Source organism: Hippocampus bargibanti, linkage group LG03 (assembly GCF_051943395.1).
Source record: "Hippocampus bargibanti isolate YZ-2025 linkage group LG03, ASM5194339v1, whole genome shotgun sequence".
NCBI classification, from domain to species: Eukaryota; Metazoa; Chordata; class Actinopteri; order Syngnathiformes; family Syngnathidae; genus Hippocampus; species Hippocampus bargibanti.
The window spans coordinates 14,697,696-14,721,967 of NC_142736.1; the positions used below are offsets into that span (position 1 = coordinate 14,697,696).

Here is a 24,272-nt window from a genome sequence, read left to right on the forward strand (position 1 = left end):
GTTAGTGAAATATTGGTGCATCTGGAATAGCTGGAGACTCCAAACAGGAAGTTCAGAACCAGAATCCACCTTGCACCTCCGGACTGAGGTCGATGTGAGAATTATAAAGCCATTAGAAAATACCTGTAAAATGTTATTAAACCACCTTTTCACACAATATATTAACTTTCAACATTCATGTGGAGCCAAAAATTGAATGCAATGAAATCTTTAATTTTGAACAAAAGAAACATGCACCTAACTAATACAGCAAAACTGTTGAAACAACCATCTGATGATTATGCATAACTTCCTAGGCCTTTTTGTATAAAAAAGTCCACAGAACTTTACAGAACTATGACTGTAATATAACACAAAATGCAAGTGACTTGTATACAAACCATAAAACAGCAAAAATGCAACGTTTGTTTCAACAAACATATTGATAACACAAAACAATATACTGTAATGTAGTGTAAAGGTAATGTCGTGCTGATTCAGCCTACGACAGTTTAGTCACAGTTTCTTGGTATTAAAAAGCTACACAATGTCCATCACCCAGATATTGCTTTCAAGAACGGCGTTGAATTCAGATCGGAAATCTGGGAAATTATCATAGCTGTCAGCAATATGCAGAACATTTCCACATGTGTGCCCCACCGGCCTTCTACTAAACTCCGTCATTTCCTGAAACTCCACAAGAATGGCGTTGGTTACAACAAGATCAGATCCAGTACAAAAACGGAGAAACTTCTGAAGCATGAATTCATCCAATTCTCTAATGAACCTTTTCAGGTAATTTGCCACTTCCTTCTGCTTTGGGGTTAAATCAGTGGCAAATTTCAGCAGTTGGCAGACCTTTTTTGAGGTAGGTTGTAAGTCCGAGCACAACTTGTTTAGTTCTTCTGGACTGATCAGGACACGGTGGAGAATAACCTCCCTCCAGCAGTCAATCACAAACATGGGCTTTTGGATCAGCTCTTTGTGTGCTATTTCTTGCAATATATTGGGAAAGCTTTCAGCAGAGATTCTTTTTCTACAGCCGTAGTTATCAAGGACTTCCACAAGTTCATCTAGGTCCACTTCTGAAAAGTCCTTCATTGCTGCCGTCAAAACTTCACGCTCCTGGCTGCTCACAAACTGCAGAAAATGTGATTTTAGATCACTGTAGACCGAGTTGAAAAGCACCTGCTCGAGGAAAGGAAACGCAAGTTTGTTTGGGAAATAGCAACAATCTTGGTAACCCTTCACAAGGATTCTCCCAACTGCTTTCCACTTTTCTGCTGGAAAATCATGGCGAATAAATGGCACTTTAATTGTTGTACCAAGGGTGCACCGGTCATAGAATTGTTCCCAGAAGCATGTGAGAACATCTCTCAATACTCCAGATCCAATGCCAGCTTCTTCTGTATTATCTGGGAGTATGCGTTTCACAATGAGTGATTTGTTCAAGATAGCATTTTCAGAAAATGCTATGATCATATCACTCAACATGTCAGTGTAGTGGACACTGAAGTCAAAATAAATAAAAAAAAAAACCTTCAATCATCATAACATATAATCACTTAATTTTAAAATATGAAGCACACATGCAATACTGATCTCAACAATTGTAAATCAAACACACAGGCATATATGTTGCAACTATAAAACGTTGAAAACTGTTAATAATGGACAAAGGTACATTGATGCTTGAAAATGACGGGGAAATATTTGCCTTCCAACATGCAACTATCATAAATAAAGTCCCTATTCAGACAGCAGTTCATCAACTTTTGACTTCGTTGATGCGTGCGTGCGTTACTTAAAATGATGTACACACAGAACTACGACAGAACGTGTGATCACAGTGTGTTCAATTCACGATGATTTTAACTGCAGTGATTCTCCAACCGGCCACTGACATTCATAAATGGTTACTATTTATTCACGAATGTAAACCGGGTGCATCCACTCATTATGCAGTATTCGCGCTAGCAACGGAGCTACCAGCTCCGCGGAGCACGTTAACTATGGACACAACAGCCATTAAACGAAACAAACACAACACACTGTTTACTCACCCTCTGCTCCTCCAAAAGAGAAAGGATGTCTTCCGACACTCCTCGGCCACGCAAAATGTCGATAGGTGATGACATTACTGTATGTCCTTTCTTCCGAGCCACACTTACGTCTTGTACACGCTGACGAGGCCAAACATGAATAGCTCCACGAACGTTACAAAGTCATAATTCTGACTTTAAAGTCAGAATTCTGAGAATAAAGTCAGAATTCTGACTTTAAAGTCAGAATTCTGAGAAAAAAGTCAGAATTCTGACTTTAAAGTCGCAACGAAAATAATTCTGACTTTAAAGTCAGAATTCCGAGAATAAAGTCAGAATTCTGACTTTAAAGTCAGAATTCTGAGAATAAAGTCAGAATTCTGACTTTAAAGTCGCAACGAAAATAATTCTGACTTTAAAGTCAGAATTCTGACTTTAAAGTCAGAATTCTGAGATTAAAGTCAGAATTCTGACTTTAAAGTCAGAATTCTGAGATTAAAGTCAGAATTTTGCCAACCGTATTTTTTTTTCTTCTATGGCCCTAATCCTCTTCCGTACTTCACAAATGACAATTTTCTAGCGCTCTAAAGTGCTTGTGTTTTAGCTGTCACTAGATGTCAGCATTTCTTTTTACACATTAAATGACAGTCACATGTGCCTCCATGTGGCAGAAGGGAGAGAGAGTTTATGGAGAGGAAAAGCTTGCGAAGTTTTGTCACACTGCAGGAAAGAGAGAGCAGCGCACTGTGCCATAATTAAGGGTAAGTTTCCCCCCATTTGTCACTATTTGTTGGAAGCACATATTTTTTTACAATACAGACTGCAGTATTTATTTAATTAATGTTTTGGTGAAGTCTTACCATGCAGATGCTCCGGTGTGAGAAAGCTTGTTTAAGAGTTTTAACTTTGACTTTGACTTTGACGTTGGAGCATGAGATTCTGGATCGTTTCACTGTTCATCTTTGGTTGAATTTCTTCATGAATGCTCCTCTTGCTTTACCTAAAAGGTAAAAAAACTTTTTTAATAGTTCACAGTATGATGTTCACAGTTATATATTTTTAAAAGCAAGTACCTCTGTCTCTCACTGCTCAGTGAGTGGCCACATTTTCAAATCTTTTGTTAACATCTTATGATGACATGTTGTGATGATGGACATTGTGAGCCATGATAGACCAAACTATGTTTCCAAAGACCACAATGTCATCCAGAAATAAACTTGTGGATAAGAACAACATTTTAAAATACCAACCATTCCACGAAGTGTTCCTCTCCTCCCCTTTCCCTTTTTTGAGGAGCATACAGGAGGGAAAAGCCAAAAGGAAAAGAAGAAGACAGGAACTTTATATTCACATAACGTCTAAGCTGTTTTTTGTGTTGGTTGGCTTGTTGTGGTTTTATATCTTCCCAAAATATGGTGTTTACTTTTCACACATTTCTTTATTTAGTCAAAGTCAAAGGTCAAAAGTCAAAGTCAGCTTTATTGTCAAATATGCTAATATGCATGATATACAGCACAGATGAAATTAATGTACTCTCGGACCCAGTGTGCAAGGCACTTATAACGTGGCTAAAAAAGACATACAATTGATAACAGACAATACCTGTAATTTCCGTATGTAAAGTGAGTTATTGACATATGTAAAGTGAGGTAGTGACGTATGTAAAGTGAGGTAGTGTCGTATATAAAGTGACGTAATATAGTAATGCAAAAACAACAACAAGAAAGGGTTGAAGTGAGGTCTTGCAGAAAAAAACGAGAAAGAACATACAATAGAGTTCAGGATTATAGTACAGCGTGTAGTGTGTACTCAGAGTTCGGTGAGTGTGGCAGTGGGAAGGGGCAGGGTGGGCAGGGCTGGGAGGGAGTTGAGTCTCCGGACTGCTTGGTGGCAGAAACTGTCCTTGAGCCTGCTGGTCTTGGCTCGGAGACTCCGCAGTCTCCTACCCGATGGCAGCAAGCTGAAGAGGCTGTGGGAAATTAAAGAGACAGGCAGACAGAGAGAGAGAGAAAACACACACACACAAAAGGGAGAGGACAGAGCTTGAAACAAGTAAAATGGTGAGAAAATGGATAGAAAACAGTGAAATTTGGACTTTGATAGTTCAAAAGCAGAGTGTAGACTGGAAGGTTAAATATCCCATCGATCAGGCTCCACAAATAACCCGCACAAGTCATCTATACACTTGATGCAAAAAGCTATTAACCCAGCTAAACAGATCACAATTGATGAACTCGATACAATTATCACAGAGAAAGCACCTACAAGGGATAATTCCTCAAGATGGTGAAAGAAGCCTATGTTCCTCATCAAGTTTAATGCTGAGGAAACCGGACACTCCATTCCATCAAGCCATTAACGACCATCATAAAGGTAAACAAAATGACTTTATTGTACAGTGCAGTTTATTTCTTTAATCATAATACTATAGCACATTTTTTATACATAAAATAAGGTATATTTTGTGTAGTTTTAAGGCTTGGATTGGATTGGATTGGATATGCCTTTATTAGTCTCACAGTGGAGAAATTTACATTTCACAGCAGCAAAGTGATGAAAGGAATGAAAGTAGAAAAACGAAATACATGACCTGCTGAAAAGGCAGCCACTCTCGCGGCGCCGTCTTGAAGTCAAAAGAACAAAAAAAACTAAATAACAAATAATATGACAGCATAGAGACAATATGACAAAACAAAGACACAGAGAGACATTCATTCTTCAGGACTTGCTGTACCCTCTTTGTGATGACATGAAACAGTTCTAGATGAAAGAGGAGAGGATCAAAGCCTCTTTCCACCAGTGGATCAGGGACATCATGGTGGAATGTGCATGTCAACTACAAGCTAAATGTTGAAAGCAAACACGTAGCTGTAGCAGCCATTGACGAAAAGAGATTGTCTCACATCTCCTATTCCACATAAATTTGCTTCAATTCCAAGCCGCAACAGTTCCACATACGCATCGGCGCTCTGCGCTGACGCTCCTTTCTTCTTATTGCGGGTTCCTCAAGCCATGCATCCATCCAGCCGCAGACTGTCCAACGGCACTGACCTTACACTTGACTTGACTGAGGCTTAGAAAATTAGAAAGTAGAAAATTATGTTTTATGGGGACCTGTGAATGGATTATTCTCATTTTAATGGTTTCTTATGGGAAATTAATTTTTAGGATACACACTTTTCACCTTACACACTCTGTCTGGGAACCAATTAAGTTCGTAAGCCAAGGTCCCACTGTATTTCTAATCATTCATATGAAGCTCAGAAACAGAGCAAACGGAATTGCCTGACTTTCTGACCATCACACTTTTTGTGCTCAATCATTTGTTTCAAAAACTAACAATTCAAAATTCACGCCATGTCTGTGTGTGTGTGTGTGTGTGTGTGTGTGTGTGTGTGTGTGTAAGCTCTCAGTCATACAGGAGTGGTCCATCGATGAGAAGGTTTCTTCAGTCGTCATCTCTACTTCTTTGAAGGTGTCGGACGTTTCGCTTCTTATCCAGCAAAATGTAATTCGCTGACGAAGCCTCTTGGATAAGAAGCGAAACTTCTGACATTTTCAAAGAAGTACAGATGACGGCTGAAGAAACCTTCTCATCGATGTGTGTGTGTGTGTATGTGCGCACACACAAACGCACTCACACACACACACACACACACACACACACACACACACACACACACACACACACACACACACACACACACACACACACACACACACACGCACCCCCCATCCCCACACACACGCACTGACACACTCGTCAATACTTTGGGTTGAATGCAAAGAAAATTGCAGAATTAGGCAAAAAAAACTGTTATATCAGTAGCAGTCGCTCAGATTGTCAGACATTTGGTAGGTTCAAATGTAATAATTGCTTTGACATTGTTTTTGTGGGCTCCACCGTACTAAGCACTTGCTTACTTCTTCAAAAGTAAAATTCTCATTTGGGGATCAATACAGCTCTGACGCTGGTTGTTATGGTGATGCAAAGCTGTTCTCCCGATGGTGGGGTGAGCTGTAGCTCATTTGCATAAGTCCCTAAAACTAATTGATTCCAGAAAAGCTGTTAAAAGGCAATGGTTGATAAGTATGCTACAATTCCTGATTCTTGGGATGTTTTGATCAGAGCACATTGGAACCACCACAGAACTGTTTTAAAATGTGAAGGGAGGAAAAAAAAACATCATTTAAAGACTGAATGATGCGTTGATCGTTTTGTGTTCGTGTGTCAGTATACTTTAAAGGACAACCAACGTCTCCGGACAAGTTGTGTCCATAATTTGTAAAATGGCTTCAAATGACTTCTACTGAGCGTATTTTAAAAAGATTCCACCACATATAGCTATATTTTACGTTTTAAGACTCACACTGAATATTAAGGAAGTCTTGTTTTTGAGTTGGTGACGAGTCCGAACGTGACGTCACTAAACGAACGCCCCCCTGACCGAAAAAAAGACACATTGTAGCAGTCCTTCCATCACGTCAATGTATTTTGCTGTATTGTTTGGTCTGAAAACCTTGTTGCACCCAAAAGCCGCCAGAAGATGGTGTCCAAGCTCCATATAAGGAATTTATCAGCCTCTGGAAACGGAGGTGGCCACAGGAGGTCGCCATTTTGTGCCTCTTTTCTGGTGATCGTTTCTCCCCAATGTTGCCTCAAAATGGCATGGAATAAATTCTTTAATCGATTGCAAACATGTATGCTTTCCTCTTCAGAACTATTTGAATCATATTCATAACTGGATGTGTAACAAGAAAGCATATTCTCTAAATCTGAAGCCATTGTTTTGATTCTCAAGCAATGCAAGACGTCTTGGCGTGACGTCACAAACTGGAGGCGGGACTTTCTGAAAATGCCCAATTTGCAGCTCAATTTTTTGCAGATTTTGGACACTTTCAGTCATTTTTATTGGTGTTTTGTATTTGAATAAAAATATCATACTGCATGTTTTGGGTATTTCAGATGCTATAAAACGTTTTTCTGATGTCAGTTAAGAAACAAAAAAGTGACGTCGGTTGTCCTTTAAAACATCTCTCAAACATGTACAGTCAGAATTGATTGCCATCAGTGGTTTATGTTAATTTTTCAATAATTTGTTTCTACCGAGAGTGTTACAATGCAGGCTTAAGAAATGGTCACAAAGGTTGAGTGGAGCAATTTGTTGTTCCATGCGTGGTTTTTCGAGTCTCAACCCGACTTGTGGATCATCCACACTGCACTGACACATACTGAAAAATTGAAGTCATGCTTACACAGACAAAAGTGTTTTGGTAGGTACCATTAGGTGAATATTTCATGTATAATAGTTGAACAATTTCAATCATAATCATCTTTAATGGCCAAGTATAGAGAACACATGAGGAATTTACAAGGTGCAGAGTCAGCTTTTGTAGAAAATCAAGGCTTTTGGGTGTGCCTTATATACCGGAAAATACGGTACTTGTACACGCCTGCAATAAAGAATTACTACATTGGAGAAAATTAAAAACTACGTGGGCAGTATTGTGTCACAAGGCTCATGCTCTGGGTGTTACTGTTGGTGAGAACTTCCTTTTAGACGTTTGTCTCATAATCTACATGGAAGGGATTACAGTGCTGTATTTGGGTTGCGCGAGGTGACAATCATATTATGATTATCTTTTGGACACATGGCAGAACATTTAGCTGTCAACTCAAACCAAATGACATAAAATTGTTTTATTTCTTGTGAGAGCTTCTTAGCTCATGCTCTTTTAATAACCAAATAGCCACTCTTTAAAGCTCATGCTTGTGATAACCCCACTTGACTCTTTCCAGGTCGTGCGGAGACAGTTAAGAAAAAGAAGGCCGATTGTACTTCCATAGATCTTCAACTTCAGCCTGACTGAAGTGATGAAGTGATCTCTCATGACAGTTGGCAACGTGACAGCTTTTTGACATGGTTTTGGCACATTCTTTGTAACCGTTGGCTATTTTTGCAAAACTCTAACACAAATAACACAACTTTTCGCAAAATTGGTAAAATGTCGTACTTCTCTCACAAAACCAAATAAGTCTTTGCTTAAAACTCAAACCTTCATACAATGCATTTTGTATGAACATAAGCCATCCCACTCATATGCATCCGTGTGCTAAGTACACACTGATGGGAAGGCTGATTGCAAAGTGACCTACTAGTAAAACAATTTCCTCCTTTCATAATGTGGCCAGACAGTTGGTAGAAGAGTGTAAATAAATTGTGAAAAATGTGTATAGTTTTGCATGGGGTGTGTTTATCATTCGGAAATCGAGTACTATAAAGCAGCCAGTTGTTTGTTAAAATATTATAAACTCAATGTTTGGGCGTTTACTTTTGCAAACCAAAAGCCTGCTGGGCCAGTGGTTAGTGCATCGACCTCACAGTGCAGAGGTCATGCCTTCAACCCCCCCCCCCCCCCTGCATTCCTGTGTGGAGTTTGCAAGTTCTCCTCGTGCCTGCGTGGGTTTTCTACGGGTACTTTCCAAAAACATGCATGGCAAGCTGATTGAACACCCCAAAAGGTGTACGCGTGAGCATAGATGGCTGTTTTTCCCTGCGATTGGCTGGCAACCAGTTCAGGGTGTCCCCCGCCTTTTGCCTGCAGACAGCTGGGATAGGCTCCAGGAACCCCGGTGATATATGTGAGAATAAAGCGGCTCGGACAATGAATGAATGAATGTTTACAAGCAGCCTATGCACGTGTTGAAGGCAAATGCTGCATGCAGCAATGTGGTGTTTATGTGTGTTTTCAATGGATTAAATTACAAAAGGCTGAACGCTCGTGGTACTTACAAAAGGCATGGTGGAAAATTTGGAAGTGTGGAGTATTTTTTTAATCGTCAAAGCCATTTGGTTTGTTGGTCCAAGTGAACTTCTGCGGCTCACTTGTGGGCTTCTCTGGGTGTGGCACCACGCATGAACACTGGCTCCACTGTAAATGGCTAAAACAAGGCGGCAGTGTACTGTCGCTTAAAGGCATATTTGTGTTGTGCCTACACCTTCAATTTTGGAAAATACAACTTTATGCCCTGCCCTCTGTAGCCATGACGGGGTCACTCGCTATGAATTGGTCTTTGTGTTGTTTTTGATTTGGGTAAAATATGCATACCCCTGACTCCCTTTTCTTTTACTGCTATTGAATAAGCCTAAGAATACAAATGAAAACAGCAAGAGTTCACTTTAGGGGATACTCTAAATTCTGGCAGACAATACAATATATTTGTTAACAGAATTTGTAATCTCTGTGAAATTGTATTAATTTCGACACACATGACTATTTGATACACATTTTGGATCTGTTGTTTTTTTTTTTTTTTTTTTTGGACCAGACCTTTCAGGATGTATAGTACCAGCTCAGCATTCTGATAGGTCCATTTTGTCTTCTCAATGACAACTCAGCCTAGAATGAAAACCACACACTGGAACCACAATCTTTCAAGGCTGCTGACTCCCACTTCAACACCAACTTTAAGATTGACGGGAAAAAAAGAGAGCAGTGTTTTTCCCCTTCATTGCTTCATGTTTACTCCGCTCCTTGTTTACTCCCCTCCTCACATCATTATCTATTTTCATATATCACAGTTATCAAAACACTTTTCTTAATGAGGCTCTCTATTATATGTTCTATTTAAATATTTGTTTCAAGTAGTTTCTCCGCATGTGCTAAAAATAGTAACCACGATTTTGCATGCCTTGTTAATTGTAGTTCTCTATTCGGCTGAAGGAGTTGCCCAATTTTAATACAATCTTTCATTCATATTTAATCTAATTGGAAAATACCCTTTCCTCTGATATACTGATATACTGATATTTGGTAATAGTTCACAAAATTGTCTTCCAGATTTATAAGGTGATGAACTCCCAATGTTTTGTGATGCGCAAGATTTAGCATGTTGATGGTCACCTCTCATCTGTTATATTGTAGGTCAGGAGATTTATTTTAATTTTTTTAAAGAATACGAAAACCTTTATTTGTCCCACAAAAGAGAAATTGGACATTTTCAATACAATTTGTGGTACCTGATAAAATAAAAAACTGTAATATACGTAAATTAAAGTAATCGAACTTCATTATTTAATATGACTCCAATTCACAGTGAATAGAAACATCTGCCTCATATTGCAGAGATACATGGTTTGAATCTGGCTCCGGCCTTCCTGTGTGGAGTTTGCTTGTTCTCCCCAGGCTGCTTTGGTTTTCTCCGGGCACTCCGGTTTCCTTCCACATTTCCAAAATATGCATGGCATGATAATGGAAACCTCCAAATTGTACCTTGATGGGATTGTGAGCGCGGATGGTTATTTGTCTGTGTGTGCCCTGCAATTACCTGGCAGCCAGTCCAGGGTGTACCCCGCCTACTGCCCACCTCCTTTTCAAACCTTTCAAGTGTACCAGAGTTTGTTTTAAGATGTGAAAAGTAAAAAAGAGAAATTAGCTTCACCCCCCAGCCTCAACACAAACACACATGCATGCATGCTCGCACACAAGTGTACTCAGTGGTAATTTTGATACGGTGTTGATGATACGGGTTGGTCACCGCAATTGAAACTCTTGCAAATACATGCATATACTGTATACATACATGCACAGAGGCATTCATATATACATACTGTACATGCATACATACACGCATCCATGCTTCCATCCATCCATCCATCCATCCATCCATCCATCCATCCATCCATCCATCCATCCATCCATCCATCCATCCATCATATATACATATGTACACATAAATACATCCGTATATACACATTTGATTGTAAATAAAACATTTTCACACTGTTATGGAGAAATGTGTTTGTGGACAAATGTCGATATGCTTTTAAATTGTGATTGGTCAGTGTGATTAATCATTCACACACTGCCATTCAATGCAACTGTCTTGTCTTGAAGTTACCAGGGCACCTTTTTCTGTCACAGCTTTCAAATTAGTTGCCATGGAGACAAAATTGTAGGAAGTCATGAGCATACTTTCCCAATGCTTACTTCCTTCTTTAATGGGGTATATTTTACAAGGAGACGTATTGTTGAAAGCATCACTTTCACTTTTGAAAATTACTCACAGAAATGCATGTGTCAAATTTCAGTATTTTATTTCTGCTTTTATTTCCTCCCCAGTTTTTGGTCTTACACTTTAAGTTAACTTTTCAATGTTTGTTGTTTGACATGACTCTCTGACTCCGATATTGCAAAAAAAAAATTTGTTATGTCAAAAGAAGAGAATCTATCTTAGAATAATAGTTATTGTGTGCTACATAATAAACAGTTAACGCCATGATGAATTATTTATCAGGATGCTGTCTGAAAATGCAGGCTACTTCATTTCTGTCAAAACATTGTATACGATTACCTCTCACAGCATGCACTATTAATGTTTTTGCCAGCTTGTAATTATTAAGGCTACAAAAGAACTGTGGATAATGCTTCATACATTTTCATAGCAATGTACAGTATACAATATTAATATTGTATTGTAGGAGAGATTGCCGCATATCAATACCATCAATACCATTTTCTATCAAATATATTAAATGGGGCATGTTTCATCTGTGCTGTATGTTTCCTCAACCACTCAACGAGCTGTCCCAAAACCTCAACATTTCCCTGTCTTCTGATGGACTTTTCAGAGCAAAACCTGTGAAAACCACCTTTGGCTAGGAAAACAAATGACTGATGGTGCACACAAATAAATTTCACAAAAAAGTAAAGACATTTCTGTTAGGTACATGTCAGCAACTTCTCCACAGTTTGACCCTAATGTCCAACTGCTGTAGGAAGAATTAGGACTGATCACTGAACATGCCTCTGCGTTTTCAGGTAGCTCAACACTAGTCAATGGAATGAGCAGCAAAATAAGCAGATATTTTGCCCTTTTATGTCTGTCTGTCTGTCTGTCTGTCTGTCTGTCTGTCTGTCTGGTCGCCATTTTTCTGCCCCTTTTTAGGTGAGACATTCCCCCCCCCGCCCGTTTGCCTCAAAATGGCCCAAATAAATTCTTTAATCGATTGCGAACATGTATGCTTTGCTCATCAGGACTATTTGAATCATATTCATAACTGGATGTGTAACAAGAAAGCATATTCCCCGAAACTGAAGCCATGGTTTTGATTCACAAGCAATGCAAGACGTCTTGGCGTGACGTCACGAAATGGGGGCGGGACTTTCTGAAAATGCCCAATTCGCAGCTCAATTTTTTGCAGATTTTTGACACTTTAAGTCATTTTTATTGGTGTTTTGCATTTGACTAAAAATATACTGCATGTTTTGGGTATTTTAGATGCTATAAAACGTTTTTCCTGGTGTCAGTTAAAAAACAAAAAAGTGACGTAGGTTGTCCTTTAAAGCGCTATTTAAATCAATACATGTTGTATTGTATTGTATTGTAATACTGTATTTGTCTCAAATATGTAAAGCATAAATCGTATTTAACTATTTTGAACATGATGACACCTGTGATGTTTCTTGCTTGCAAGAACAGAAATGATCAGACATCGTGGAGCCAGCTTAGTCCCTCATGGGCGTAAACATAACATGGTCGGTCTCTTGTCAACTGATTGTAGTCTCAGACCTTCACCAAAAGAGGGTGTAAACATACAATCGAACAACTCTTGAGTTCCTGTTCAACAAAAAGCAAAAATTCCATATACAAAAAAAAATGCTGTATGGGATTGATAAACACCTGCTTCAGTTTTTTTATAATGTCTGTAAGTTGCATTCATATTCCAACAACTCGTTGAAAACGGGAGACAGACAGACGTACAGTACATATGTATGTATGTATGTATGTATGTATGTATGTATGTATGTACTGTATGTCTGTCTGTCTGTCTCCCGTTTTCAACGAGTTGTTGGAATATGAATGCAACTTTCAGACATTATAAAAAAAAACTGAAGCAGGTGTTTATCAATCCCATACAGCAACATACACGTATTGATTTATATAGCGCTTTAAAGGACAACCGACGTCACTCTTTTGTTTTTTAACTGACACCAGGAAAAACGTTTTATAGCATCTAAAATACCAAAAACATGCAGTATGATATTTTTAGTCAAATGCAAAACACCAATAAAAATGACTTAAAGTGTCCAAAATCTGCAAAAAATTGAGCTGCGAATTGGGCATTTTCAGAAAGTCCCGCCCCCATTTCGTGACGTCACGCCAAGACGTCTTGCGTTGCTTGTGAATCAAAACAATGGCTTCAGATTCGGAGAATACGCTTTCTTGTTACACATCCAGTTATGAATATGACTCAAATAGTCCTGATGAGCAAAGCATACATGTTCGCAATCGATTAAAGAATTTATTTGGGCCATTTTGAGGCAAACGGGCGGGGGGGAATGGCTCACCTAAAAAGAGGCAGAAAAATGGCGACCAGCTCCGGTGAGGAATGAAACAGCCCGTTTCCACAGGCTGATACATTCTTTCCAGCTGGCGGCTTTTGGGTGTAAGACATGGTTAAAAAAAACAGTACAGCAAAATACATTGACGTGATGGAAAGACGCTACAAAGCGTCTTTTTTACGGTGAGGAGGCGGTCCTTTTCTGACGTCACGTACGGACTCGTCACCAACTCAAAAACAAGACTTCCTGAATGTTCAGCGCCAATCTTAAAACGTAAAATATAGCTATATGCGGTGGAATCTTATTAAAATACGCCCAGTAGAAGTCATTTGAAGCCATTTTACAAATTATGGACACAACTTGTCCGGAGACGTCGGTTGTCCTTTAACAACAGCTGAAGCTGTAACAAAGCACTTAACATGGACAACTATCATATATACTGTATGAAATAAAGCAGTCACAAAGATAGTAGAAACCACCAGGGAGTAAAACAAAGATCATGTCTGAATCATGCTGGGTGAAATGCTGAAGAGTAGTACACATATTTACCAAAGTCTTACCATATAAAACCTTAAACAGTTTCTAACATTCATTAAAAAAACACACAAAAAATATACGATGGTTGTTTGTCATTTTCTTTTGGCTAGCATGCGCATGCGTACACACACACACACACACGCACACACACGCACGCACGCACGCACACACACATGCACTGACGCGCACACACATACACACGCACACACACACACGCGCGCACGCACTCACGCACACAATGACAAATGCTTGTCTAATACCCCAATATAATCAATATGACGTGCAAATCAAATCTTCATCCTCTGTGTTGCTGATGAGAGGAATAATTTTTGATACCATATTAAAAATAATCATTTTATTGGCTGTCTGGCACCACAGTCACAAAGTTGTACCCATCATTTCTTCTTGTCAAAAGTGAGAAGCATTATTTGACAGCTTTCACATTCACAATAACAGTTTTTTTATCAACACATAACTGTTCAGCTGACAGCCTTGTGGGTAATTTGACAGACACACCTGCTGTTCATTTCAAAGAACATTGCCTCTGTCCACTTTCAATGGAATGGTGATGGCTGTTAACTGCCTCTGGTTACTTTTCAGAGCAAACAATTGGCTGTAAATGTGAACATCAATACAAGAGCCCTATTGAACCTGAAAGAGGTCCAGCACACTATTCTGGTGTCCTGTGTGCTCATCATTCATCTTTTCATATTTTACTCAGTAGGTTAAGTTTCTTTTACACGTTCAATAACAACCGAGAATAAAAACACTATGAGGGTACCATGTGAACAAGCACATGGTACAAGAGTTGCGAGCAAAGCTGAATAATCCTACACGTGATTACAGAAGTTGAAGGTCTTTTATAGGCAACAAATTGCAATGCATGACAGGAATGCCCATCACTCCGGCAGGAACTGAAGTTGTGTCCATAATTTGTAAAATGGCTTCAAATGACTTTTACTGAGCGTATTTTACAAAGATTCCACCGCATATGGCTATATTTTACGTTTTAAGACTTGCGCTGAATATTACACAAGTCTTGTTTTTGAGTTGGTGATGAGTCCTCACCCTACGTCACTGAAGGAACGCCCCTCACCGAGAAAGGACATACCTTGCATCACCTCAATGCAACTGAAAACTTCGTGTTGATCCGTGTTGATGGCGAAATTCGAAGGAAAACACATCAGTAACGCGATGGTGAATCCTTGTGTGTTGCGACAAGACTTCTACAGTGTATTTGATGTTCGCTTACAAAACGTCCCAGGAGACAATTTCCACGGAGCTTTGTCACCCTCTTCTGCCTTTTTTTGGGTACTGTGAGTATGAAAGAGTGTCACTACATTTCTCTCCAGATGCATCAAAATGACCGGAATAAATGATTTAATCGATTGCAAACATGTATGCTTTCCTCTTCAGAACTATTTGAATCATATTCATCACTGGATGAGTAACAAGAAAGCATCTTTTCCTAATCTGAAGCCACTGTTTTGATTCTCCAGCAAGGCAAGACGTCTTGGGTTGTCTCCACGAACAAGTGGGCGGGACCTTCTGAAACTGGGCACTTCCGGGTTCAATTTGAAGTAGTTTTTGGACACTTTAAGTCATTTTTATTGGTGTTTTGCATTTGACTAAAAATATCATCCTGCGTGTTTTGGGTATTTTAGATGCTATAAAACACTTTTCCGATGTCAGTTAGGAAACAAAAATGTGACGTCGGTTGTCCTTTAACTATGCAGCACAAATGACAGTGTCCATAAATAATAAATAATAATAATAAAGGCATATCCAATCCAATCCAATCCAATCCAATCCAATCCAATCCAATCCAATCCAATCCAATCCAATCCAATCCATCATATAGCACTCTAACAGCCATCCATCCATGTTCTATAGCACTATATGTTCCAATACTGGAGGGAATTTAAATCTCCTATGTGGAGTTTGCCTGTTGTTAGGATGCTTGTGTGGGTTTTCTGAAAGTATTCCATTTTCCGGCCACCTTCCCAAAACATGCTTGTTCAGTTAACACAGGATTATATATTTTTCGTATGCATGAATGTGAATATGAGTGTTGGTTTGTCTCCGTGTGCCCTGCAATTGTCTTTCATCATTTCAGGTTGTACCTTGCCTCTTGCCCAAAGTGGGTTTGTCAGCCTAGTGAGGATAAGTGGAATAAAAAAATGATAGGGAATGGCTTTCAACTTTTTAACCTTAAACCACCTGCCGACCATGTTTTCATTTCAGTCTTGACAGGGCTAGGAAGGGGTCACACATGTGCACAATAAAATGGGAAGTGAGGGCCAACCTTCTCTGTGTCATGAAATGCTGACACAACTTGACTTTACTGTCATCTTTGCTGCAAGTATAATAATTTAGGCAGCTCTCATTTATATTGTGTTTGCATAGCTGCAATATTTTTAACACTATACGTTTTTAAAACACGAACATGGTTTATCTTTAAGAGCATTTAGCCAAAATGCACACATCTGTAAATGGTGGCGCTATGAGTTTGGGAATTCTTTTGAAATACTTACACTGGATCTACCTTTAACTTGTAACTGTAACCAATTACATGTGAAAAGTCTTCTTGGAAAGGAAATGAGTCATTTGACTTGGCGTGAAGCTGGGGCTGTCGCAGGATGCACCCGGGGAGCCTTGTCATTTCATGTGCTCCTCTACGGCCATTTTCTGCCATGGCGGCTGCTTTTAACACGTCTTTATTGGAACAAACCCATTGCTCTCTGAGTCGCACACAAATCATTTCCAGCATTCAATTCAATTGAAATGTTCAGTGATGTTGATCTTTTCACCTGGCATTTAATGATTACACACATTTCATCCGCAAAAAAAGGGTCCATTTTATGCATAAAATAGTGGCGTAATAATGTCAAACACGTCATCCATTCATTCTTTACACACCATTTATTCTGTTTGAAGTTACAGGTCGTGTTAGCGCCTAGTGCAGTTAACTTCAGAGAAAGGCAAAGTCAAGCCTGTTTGGCAGTCAGTAGCATGGCACATATAGAGAAAGGCATTCATTCATTCATTCATTCATTCATTCATTCATTCATTCATTCATTCATTCATTCATTCATGGCTGGAAACGCAACCTACATTGCCTGCACTGAAGTCAAGGGAAAGTACCACTTCGCCATCTGGCACATGTTTCCCCTTTAATTATAAAAAGAGAGGAGGATCACCATTTTATTTCCAACATGTATAAAATATAGGAGCAACTGTTCTTATAAACACAGCCTCCAATTCACACAAAGATACAAACAAAGCTAAGCAGCAAATAAAAGGAACAAAATTGAAAACATCAGACAAAGCAAATATTGGTCATAATTTACATAGAGTTCTTGTTCGAAATATAATAAGAAAAATGAACGGTGGGGAAAGGGTATAAAGTGAAGAACACACACGCACGCACGCACACATACGCACTAAAATTTTCATTTGACTTAAATCCTGTATGCATGATCATTTGGAAAAGAAGTACACACAGTATGTACTGTACACTAATGGGGCACACTGTGACATTGCTCAAGTTTCATTGCAGACATTTCATACTTTGCAATCTGGAAACACATGGAAATTGATTTTCACATATCAAATTTTAGTCATTTGATATGTCTGACTTTGGCTGTGTAAATCACATTTCCAACTGTTCTGCGTGTCAGGGCATGAATTTCAATGTGGCAATCCAATTTGATTTCCACTCAACACTGCTGGATATATTATCTACAGTACACAAACACGTATATTCTGTTGCAGCACACCAAAGTCAGTTTCATCGAAGAAAATGCATTCGTTGGATCATTTCAGTCAAAGAGAATTGAGCTAAAGCCATCTGCAATGACAAAGATCTATTAGTGGCCTGTCAAACACTTTTTTCCTTTCTAAACCAGCCTTGTGCTCCATCATGCAGATGCTATTGTCCCTGTCTTTACATGGACGCAATGCATATTTGGTCTGCATATAACTACATCTATAGCATTGCCCTGCTTATTTTTTCCTTTGGGGTGGTATTATTCTCTTCAAATCTAAAAATACTGCACGCACATACACCACAAGCATATTTGTCTTTTCTTGGACAGAGTTTGGCTGGCAAGAACCCCCACCCCTTCTAGCAGGGATTAGCCATTGAATGCAAATACTGTAGCAGATATAACACAAATGCATCTGCAGGTGTCAAAGGCGCTGGTACTTTAGATATATAGCACAGATCAGTCTGTCATCAGGATGTTTGTACCTCAGAGAGAGGAGACATGTGAGTGAGTAGAAAGACTAACTGATCATAGATACAGTTAGCAGCTGTAGATCACCGGAACAGACTTCTTCCAACAGGGATGTAATATTCTTATCAGTTTACAAGGAGGATGAAAATACCGCATGATAGGGTTGGATTGTTAATTTCTATGATCGTCTGCTTTTCGTAATTAGCTCTCACGAAGAGGACTTATTGAGGAAGCTGGTACTCAGCTCAACTAATGGTTTTATCTTGGATGTCTTGATGCTACCATAATTCACATACACAGGCTCAATTCACATGATCAATAGGTTGAAAGCATGAGGTGCATGCACGCCGCTGCTCAAAGTGTGTTTCATAGCAGCATAGGAGCAGCCCTGTGACACTGGCCATCTCATCTAACAATTCCGAACAAGTCTTCTTTAAAGGAGACCAATTCCAATTTACGTTTCAACCTTCGGTTAGGTGAAATAACTTTGCGTTTCATTGCCGTTGTTAGAGTGTACCAAGGCAATGACAAGATGGACAGAAAATTAGATTCTTGAAAGGTACAATGAACTCCCTCGCCAAATAGAGTTGCATTAAATGTGGAAAGTAAATACAGTAAAGTCTCGTTATATCGATATCGGACATATCGATAGTCCCGGTTGTATCGATACTATTTCTATGCACGCACAGAGAAAATTACATGCAAACAGGGTCGGATATATCGATAGTCCCGGTTATATCGATATTTTTTCGGACTCCCTTGAATATCGATATAACGAGACTTTACTGTACTTAATAGGCAAGTACGTTATGAATCAAAAAGAATGTTATAACATCTTAATGGTAGTATCACGACCACTTCTACTGGATGTCTGCTGAAATGCACCCAAGCTCATAAAACTCTGAGATAACCGTGATCAGAGAAACCTACATGGGGCTGAAATATCCAGTCGACCATTTACTCTACATGTTATTTAACTACCTGTCCGGAAAATAGTTTCAGTGAAGAATAATTTACATTTTCAAAACGTTGAACCCAATTTAACACATCATAATCCTTCAGTATGTGTAAACTGGTACAGTGGGACCTTGGTTCCCAGACAGAGTGTGTAACGCCAGACAAAGTGTGTATCCCAAAAAAATAATTTCCCATAGGAAACCATTAAAATGAGAATAATCCGTTCCCAGGTCCCCATAACACATAATTTTCTACTTTTCGAAGCCTTAAAACTACACAAAATTGACCTTATTTTAGTTTTAATAAATGTGCTTTGGTATTATGATTAAAGAAATAAACTGTACTGTACAATAAAGTCATTTTATTGAGAATTTGTTTCGTCTCCCCATTGTACTGCTCTTTACAATTTTCATTCTTACAACGTATTGAATAAACTACATTACTTTGATTTTCATTTGGCAGCCTATCTTTTGGATGCACTAATTTCTGCCTTAGTGTTTATCGGTTTGAAATAAGTAGGAATTTTGTGTTCAGGCCAGTCGTTAGTCAGAACAATAGGAAGAATCAGTGGAGTGGCAGGGAGTAGTCCTCTGCTCCCACCAACCTGAGAGCAGGGACCTATCATAGCAGAGTCCGGCACCACCATGTCTGGACAGTAGGGATATATATATAGGGCGTAAACTACCAGTAAGACTTTAGTTTGCTGACGAAGTTTCTTGGATAAGAAGCGAAACGTCCGACACCTTCAAAGAAGTACAGATGACGGCTAAAGAAACCTTTTCATCGATGGACCACTCCTGTACGACTGAGAGCTTACACAGACTTAAAGCTGCACATCATTTAATAAAGCTTGTTAGACCCTTTTAAAAAATATTAACTAATGTCGATTGATCATAAACGTGAAATGAAAGAACGTATCGGTTCATGTGCATGATTGATGATTGATGATGATGCCCTCTACTGAGCAATTTAAAAGCAGGGTTTTTGATCAATATACTCGTGCAGTAAAAAGGCCAATCTGTCTAATTGCTAGTCACCTTTTTGTCACAGACGTTGTCTGTCTGCTCTGGGACCAGGAATGTTTCATGAGAAAACGCCATGACTTCAAATGTCATCGGTGCAAGCTGCATCCAATCTACATGATTGCATGAGGCATGAATCATTTCATATTTTATGAGACGATGAGTTAATTCAGAAGCTTTGAAACATCCCTTTAGACCCATACGGCAACTGACACAGATGTGGAGAGCAAGCGTTTATTTTAGTGTGAATGTGACCTGTGGTGGCCACGTTATTTTTATGCCCAAAAAAATTCACTTTGGGGCGCGAATTCCTGTCGGGTGCAGCTTTGTGAATGCTGCACAAGCTCGGGCCATGGGGAGAACGGAAGAAGGCAGCATGACAGAAACCAAGCATGCGCTGAGTGGCTGGGTTCGTGCGCAACATCAGCATCTGCGTATGGAATTGTTGTAGACAAGATGGAGAGATGAGAAGATGAAGCGCTGGCAGCTGAGGTGCAGGCTTCTCGGTGGGGCTCTGTCAACAGCACACCCGCACAGGGTTTTGTGTAAATGCACACTTAGAATGCATGTGCATAAACTGGTAGATGGCCATGTATGATTGGCGTCTCCTCGAGGGAGGTTGGGGTTGTAAGAAACCGATTGGCTGTGCTTGATAGTCGGGGAGTGGTTAGAATATGATCGCCTGCTTCTGCCTTTTGCTTTGGTAGGTTTTTGGGACGGCGACCGAGCAGACGTGGTGTTTGGAGACATTGCGCATGCTGAGCGCGGAGCATTTGAGTTTGAGACAGAAGGGACAAGAGAAAGGGGGGACCCAGGGGGAAGCAAGAGAGAAAGAGAACATAAGCTTGTGAATAGAGAGGGAGGGAGCTTCAGGCAGAGAGACAGGACCAGCGTTCAAACACTGCAGTCTTTCTTTTGCTTCTGTGAAGGAACTGTCCCCCTTTTCCACTGCCTGTCTCACTGCTCAGCTATGACTCCGCTGGACGTCTTGTTCTCCATGCCCACCTAGAGAGGACGGGACAAACACTTGCGAGTGCGGGAGGGAGGGAAGAGAAGACGGGACACTTTGCCTTCCAAGTGAGGGTCTGGAAATTCATTAAGCGTTGTCAGCACTGAGGGACGGACACCTTGGGAGGCAGTTGAAGGAGATGACTTGATGTGCCGTTTGTGTGGGCAGAGAGGAAGCGAGAGGAGGAGGAACCGCTAAGCACTTTTCGGGTGGAATTGGCAAATTAGGGCAGAAGTACAAGAAGGCTGCAGATTAGGGATTTCACTCCACATCGATTTGTTTGCTCATATACATTATCCACTGTTGTGTGCTTGTTAATGTTCCATTCACACCCACACCGCAAAATCACATCTCATGCCTGCATGGTGCTGGGCTCTGAGCCGTAGCGCGAGCGCATGCTTGATAATTTACAGCGCGAACCCACTCAGCAACTTCTCATGAGAGCCCGTCGGACATTTCTGTATCATAGCAGCTGGGTTTGAGAAGTCGGGGGAAGTCAAACCTCTCCTATCATCTGTTTGATTAAAGTGATCCCAGTTGAACCTGCTTACCATCTTATCTGCTGGAGCGCCACACTTGTGTTTGAGGGATTAGTTGGGAGGGAACAGGGATGGTCAGATGTGTGTGCATGGATTAGGTTCTAAACACACAAGAATTTTACAGGTGTTGCGGCAGGATTATGCAAACTCTCCCAATGCATGCAGTGACATTACAAGCTTTAGGAATCAGGTGAATGACAGAGTATTATCTCCAACAGATTAATTCTTGTCAAGATATGACGCTTGGCATATAATTTAATCATCCTCTCCAGGATTTGAGAGTGTCTAGATTGATTTTTGGGGTAACCCGAGGATAGATCCAAACACTTTCAGCATTGAAGATCACCCCCAATGACTTTGGGTTCCTTGTGAACAGCGCACAGTGTTGAGTGACGTAATTGCTTTTAAAAACTTGTATTATGAGACGCTCAAGCACGGATGAGACGCCGTACCGGCGAAGTCCATCTCTGGACAGCAAGCCGGACACGCCTCCGTTCACCTCTGGCTTTCATCGCTTCAGCGGAGAGTTTGAATACAAGCGGCCACCGTTTGCGTTTGGCTTCACCACTACAAAGGGGCCACAGTCAACCAAGGCCCGCTGTGCTCAAGGAAAAAAATATGTGGTGTTTTACCTGGACCTCTCCTTCATATTCCTCCTAGAACTGCGGCGGTGCAGGATGGCTGAAGGTTGTATGATGGCACTGCGATATGGGATGGTCTTCTTCAACCTCCTCTTTTGGGTAAGACAACATTTTGTTTGCTGTGGCTGACCGACCTGTTCTTTTACATCTTGCTTGACTCTTGACACTTGTAAGGATTTCTTGTTTTTGAGTCAAGATAGCTTTTGCTTCTTCGGGATGCAGTCACAATGTGAGAGGAGAGAGTGAGAGTGATGAAGAAAATGGATTTCAATGTGTGCAAAGCTTGCTGTGTGAGTGATTCGAGCTTTTATTTCTTATGATAGGAGATACTTAGTGTGAGTGTGTAGGCCATTTTAAACTTTGGCTTACTGAGAGCGTTTTTTGTATGCCCTTAATCAAAGCGTTATTGTTGTATAGCAAACCCTTACCCGACTGTGCTTTTTGTGCCTGCCGGTGCAAGTGTGCTTGTCAGCAGAAAGATCTAAGTGAGTGTCAGTTTACGGTAGCTCGCTGATCATATCTGTTAGCCATCGAGCTCACTGAGCTGTTTTCTCTGACTGTGTCACCGGGACGCCGATAACCCCGCAACAAATCACTTTCAGTCAGTGTTTAAACCTGTCATGTTCCTCCCCGGCGGATCAGATTTGATGATCCTATTGTGTGTTTTGGCCACAACCTTTTTCGGAATGTCTCATCTAACTTGTCACATAGTTTGTAAAGGATGTTGGTGGTCCCCATGGGTGGGGACTGTTTTTTTGGGGTGGGGGTGCTGTATTGTAATGGAATAAAGTGAATCCTGAAACGCAATCTAATTTCCCAGATGCAATCTCCCTTAGGCATCGGGCAACCTCCTCACCCGCGGATCTTCTGTCTGCTATACAATTCAGGGGAGAAGAGGTCACAGTGTGTGATTAGCGCGCCTTTGCGCAATTGTGAGTATGTGTGTGTGTGTTGGCGCCGTGATGAAAAATATTGACCACTTGATCACACTGAGCTATTGGCCCCTCCTCTGCAAAGAAGCCAATCATGTTACAAACCTTCAGGTAAGAACTGTGCAAGACATTCACGACGGAGCCTGGCTTCTTATCTGAGTCACACAGATTGTCGCTGATGGCCACTGCTCGAGTTTGCCTAAGCCTCATTCACCATTGGGAAAGTGTGATGTGGAATCTTTTAAATTACTGATCATATTAACAAGGGTTCAAATACAGAGAATTTCAAATGATTTCCACTTAAATGCATTTTACCAGAGGCAGTCGTACCACCTGCATTTTGAATTACAGTAAAGTCTCGTTATATCGATATTGTTTATATTGATAATACTGCTTATTACGACACTATTTTCATTTCCCGTGCTCATTTCTAGTCTTTATGTATAATTAGTTCCGTTTAGTACTATTCGTGGTTTTTACGATAATCCGGTTACTACGGTGCTCTTTTTCATCTCCCGCCGGCCATTTTGCTATGTTTATATCGATGCAAATGATAGTTAAGGTGAATCGATATTTGCTTAGGGGTTTCTACACAGTACCACCATTATCGAAATCTCTATCGGTCACGCCGTTGGTCGACTTGGTCAATGTTTTTAAAAAAAATGTAACACATGGGACAAATATGGCATACACATAAACACAGAAGAGAAAGGACAGACTACCAAGGTGTATCAGTCGTCCCTAGATTGCATAAATGTAATTGTGTGAAGGGAAATTTGAAGCAGGAGAGAAAGAAGAGGCAAGTTAATCAAAGATTCATCCAGGCTATTTAGATGTGAATGCTACTTTGTTGAACACGTGATCATTTAACACAAAGAAATCACATTAACAATTCATTTTTTTTAAGTACAATGGCTGAGTCCTGCCTGGCTCCCCTGTCAAACGATTGCTGTTATGCTCTGTCATGGTGTCAAATTCAATTCAAGCTAGGGAAACATTTGGATGGTTTATAATTAACATGACGACAAAT

The 24,272-nt window shown here is 40.2% G+C and overlaps 1 protein-coding gene and 1 pseudogene across 3 annotated transcripts in view; one reads left to right on the forward strand and one right to left on the reverse strand.

Moving 5' to 3' along the window:
* Positions 1-667: 667 nt before the first annotated feature.
* On the reverse strand, positions 668-2,179 carry LOC148900438 (uncharacterized; annotated as a pseudogene).
* A 527-nt stretch (positions 2,180-2,706) lies between these two features.
* Positions 2,707-24,272, forward strand: part of tspan4a (tetraspanin 4a) — a 112,857-nt gene continuing 91,291 nt past the window's right edge. Inside the window, exons 1-2 of one of the 3 annotated variants that reach the window (XM_088992150.1) lie at positions 2,707-2,782; positions 22,330-22,409. In XM_088992150.1, coding sequence (XP_088848276.1) covers positions 22,347-22,409 — 63 coding nt within the window. In that variant the 5' untranslated portion in view covers positions 2,707-2,782; positions 22,330-22,346. Of the gene's footprint in view, positions 2,783-21,208; positions 22,410-24,272 lie in introns of those variants that run through there. The other 2 variants (XM_088992151.1, XM_088992149.1) reach the window with 2 other exon arrangements.